This window comes from Cryptomeria japonica, chromosome 10, assembly GCF_030272615.1.
Source record: "Cryptomeria japonica chromosome 10, Sugi_1.0, whole genome shotgun sequence".
Lineage (NCBI taxonomy): Eukaryota > Viridiplantae > Streptophyta > Pinopsida > Cupressales > Cupressaceae > Cryptomeria > Cryptomeria japonica.
The window spans coordinates 182692190-182695888 of record NC_081414.1 but is presented as its reverse complement, the minus strand read 5'-3'; the positions used below and the strand labels follow the sequence as shown (position 1 = coordinate 182695888).

Genomic DNA, 3699 nt, shown 5'->3' with positions numbered 1-3699 from the left:
ACTCATAATAGGGCATATTTAAATCCACAATTTAAATGAAATTGAAATAGAATCTTAAGTTCGATAGTAATATTAAATAGTCAAACAAACTTACTTTAAGAAAAATAATTTATTTATGTTTTTGGAACCTTGATTGAATTCATTAAAGAAAAAAACTCGACACAAATCTACATACATTGTTTCTTTTGCACATTGTTGTTGTAGCCCTTCTACAAATTATACCTATAGCATAGCTCCTCTTAATGATATACAAAGTATTATCTTTATACTTTTTTCTCTAAGAGTTTTCCAAACCAATGGACTGATGCTTTTGGATATCGATTTAAATAGTTATTAAAATCTACATAATGAAGACCAAATCGAACTGTATAGCCATTCATCCACTCAAAGTTGTCTAACAAGGACCATGCAAAGTAACCTTGTATGTTGGATCCAACCCTATCATTCAACCATCACAATATTTTAGTATATAGTATTGCAAGAAAAATGATAAGTCTAAATTACAATTTACCTTATTCCTTTTTGAACAAATGATAAATTCTTTGAGTGGTAGTCGATTTTATTTTAGTATATAGTATTGCAAAAAAATGATAAGTTTATTACAATTTACCTTATTGCTTTTTGAACAAATGATAAATGCTTTGAGTGGTAGTCGATTCGCCAAGTATCATTAAGAGCTTGTGTTACAGTAAATGTAGCATCATTTTTCTCATCAATACCTGTAAAATCAAAATAAAAAATATATATATATTAATTTAATAAAATAATAACTTTTCATATTAAATTTAACTCAAAAAATATATTTCTTATAACAATTTGAAAAAAAAAAGAAAACAAAATTTAAAGGAACTGTCCAAAGAATATAGTTAGCATCGTAAAAATCGTCTTTGTTAATTTTAATTGACTATAATACTTCACATATTCATATCTATAACAGGTGTACCATTCTCTGTGATGAAAATCAGTGGATTGTCATATCTGTTTTTGATATACTTCAACAATTCTCCTATTCCACGCGGATACACGTTAAGCCAACTCGATCCTGCCTGTTGTCCGCAATTAAAACTTAAACATTGGCCACCTAATATTTCATAATATTGCTTATCCAATGCTTCTTGAAAAAATTGTAAGCCTTACCACTGGTCCGATGAGCACACCACTTTTCTCAGCTGAAAACATTTCAAAAGCAATCCATGTGAGAGTTTACGGTTAACTTTTCTAAAAACATTGCCAGAACAAATCAGTTCATATGCTTAAAATAGAGGAAATCAAAGATGTGTACTTGTTAGATTAGCTTGAGAGTCCAAAGTATAGCTTGTGTTCTTGGGATTAGGCGGCGTTGAAACATCAACGGCGTAACGAGCTGTGTAGTAATTTAAGCCCAGAAAATCAAACGACCCTTTCACCTTAGCATATTCATGGGCTGTAAATTTAGGTAAACGCTTGCCAACAAGCTTGCTCATAGTTGATGGGTATCTCCCTTTTGTAATTGGATCCATATACCTGTAATTTTGCACGGCCAGTCAATTTTATAAGAACGGCCACCTAAAATGGGCATTGGTGGACTTCTTTCAAAAGATACTTTGCTTACCATCCAAACATAAAATCTATGGCCCTTTGGGCGGCTTTCCGGTCAGAAAGTGAGTTTGAATAGGGAACAAACCAGTGGGTCACTATTGTAATTCCGATCAATCCCTTCTGCACCGCCTGCACATAAAAATGGCAGATTGGCATACTAACAGTTGTAGGTAGAATATGAAAAATTTGGGAAAAAAAGGTGGGTGATCACCTGATACTTTCTCTTATATAGACGCACAGCAGCTGCATGAGAAAGAAGAAGATTATGCGCCACAATGTATGGCTCTGTTGCCGAATTTCCCAGGTTTGAACTTCCATTAGAAGACGAATGCCGGCCGGGTGCAAGTTGGCCACTGTTATATCCTCCAGAAGCGTAGGAATAAGGTTCGTTCAACGTTATCCAGTGCTTCACTCGATCGCCAAACTCTTGAAAGCACAGTTCAGCGTAAGCTTCAAAATCGTTCCTGCATACAGCAAATAGCAGGTCTCCTTATGCACAGAAAATGGGTATTAAATGAAATCGATGTGTATACTATATGGGCATAGAGGTATAAGGGGTCTAATAATTTGGAAGGATTAGATACACAATATTTTTGCTGAGAAAGCCTCCATATTTATCCTCCAGAGCTTGCGGTAGATCCCAATGAAACAGTGTTATGAAAGGCTGGATATCTACAAACAAGAGTTGGTTATAGCCTTTAACAGTATTACAGTAATTTCAACATCGATACTCATTACTGGTAAACATTTTACCATTTTTCAAGAGTTCATTAATGAGATTGTTGTAGTAAGCTATTCCAATTTTGTTAATTCCACCTTTGATCGTGCCTCCTGTCTCCCAAGAAAAAACGATTTCAGAGAGGCACTGCTAAATAATAGCTACTTTTGCTTAGGAAAAGAGAAACAAAGGGGCTCACGTGGTAATATCCTGGACCAAGAAATAGAGAACCTATATGCATCCAGACCCATGTTCTTCATCAATCTCACGTCCTCCTGTAAATTAAACTATCCATCTTTAATGTAGTTCAAGATGCAAACGGTAATGATTTCAGATTGCCAAAAAAATGGAAAAAGTAAGTTTATGATCTGTCATAGATCAGAAAAGCATATGATTTTGAGTTAAATGTTGGAAAAAGCACACCTTATAGCGATGGTATTGATCCACAGCAACATCCCCATTGTCTCCATTATCGATTTTCCCTATAAACAATTTCATTTACACTACTAAATAATAGATATATATATCGAATCAATCGACCATTAATCTTTATGAAATATATGCCATGTGCTAATTTATTTTCAGTGGTTTTTGTACTAAACTACTCAAATGCTAGGCCTCTAGGGTTTCAGTAGCGCCTAGCTTTGACAGACAACCCTACTTATTAAGGTCATATTTGAGAGTTTACTTAAAATCTTTCCTTTCATATAATATAATGCTCCTAGAATTTTAATCATATTTAACAAAAAAAAACCATATCTTTAGCATAGTAAATTTTAAGCCTTGGGATTCATATGGATTACATGAGCAAATCAATAGATAGAAATGGAAAATGCAGATAAATATATGTATAGAAGAGTCAATTTAACCTGGGATATGGGAGAAAGTGTCCCAGATGCTTGGTCCCCTTCCTCCTTCCTTAGCAGCTCCTTCATACTGGTATGAAGCAGAGGCTGTACCGAATATAAATCCATGGGGAAAGCCACTCCTACTCAGTTCTTTTTTCCCTTCAAGAGCCACTACAAGAGAGACCCACCACATGCACACCACTGTAAAGGTGCTCCATCCCCTAAAGCCATCCATTATCGTCAACTACTAGACTTTGGGATCCAATATAAAGCAATGCAGTTATCCCTTGAGGATGCACAGATAGCTTCTTTTTATAGAACAGAAAAGAGGGCCGTCAGCTAGAAAATAAGTTTGACCTCCTCGTATTAAAAGTACACACATGTCCCTGTCTCATTAGTTTGGACTTTAAAAAATGGATATAAGCGTGGATTGATAGAAAAACAAGGGATTCATATAACTGAAAGAAAAGAAGGGATGCATATAAACGTGGTTGCACTGAAAAACAAGGGATCGCAAAGAAATACAATTACAATTATATGCATTGTCAAAAGGAA

The 3699-nt window shown here is 34.8% G+C and overlaps 1 protein-coding gene across 1 annotated transcript; it reads right to left on the bottom strand.

Annotated features, from left to right (window-relative positions):
• Nucleotides 1-212: 212 nt before the first annotated feature.
• On the bottom strand, nucleotides 213-3408 carry LOC131073564 (beta-glucosidase 12). The gene is made up of 12 exons (XM_058010023.2): nucleotides 3166-3408; nucleotides 2720-2778; nucleotides 2496-2571; nucleotides 2332-2409; nucleotides 2163-2250; nucleotides 1790-2042; nucleotides 1592-1707; nucleotides 1283-1503; nucleotides 1138-1169; nucleotides 944-1046; nucleotides 611-719; nucleotides 213-438 (listed from the first exon to the last, which is right to left on the bottom strand). The coding sequence occupies exons 1-12, from the start codon at nucleotides 3377-3379 to the stop codon at nucleotides 264-266; spliced, it is 1524 nt and encodes a 507-aa protein (XP_057866006.2). The 5' UTR covers nucleotides 3380-3408; the 3' UTR covers nucleotides 213-263.
• Nucleotides 3409-3699: the final 291 nt, after the last annotated feature.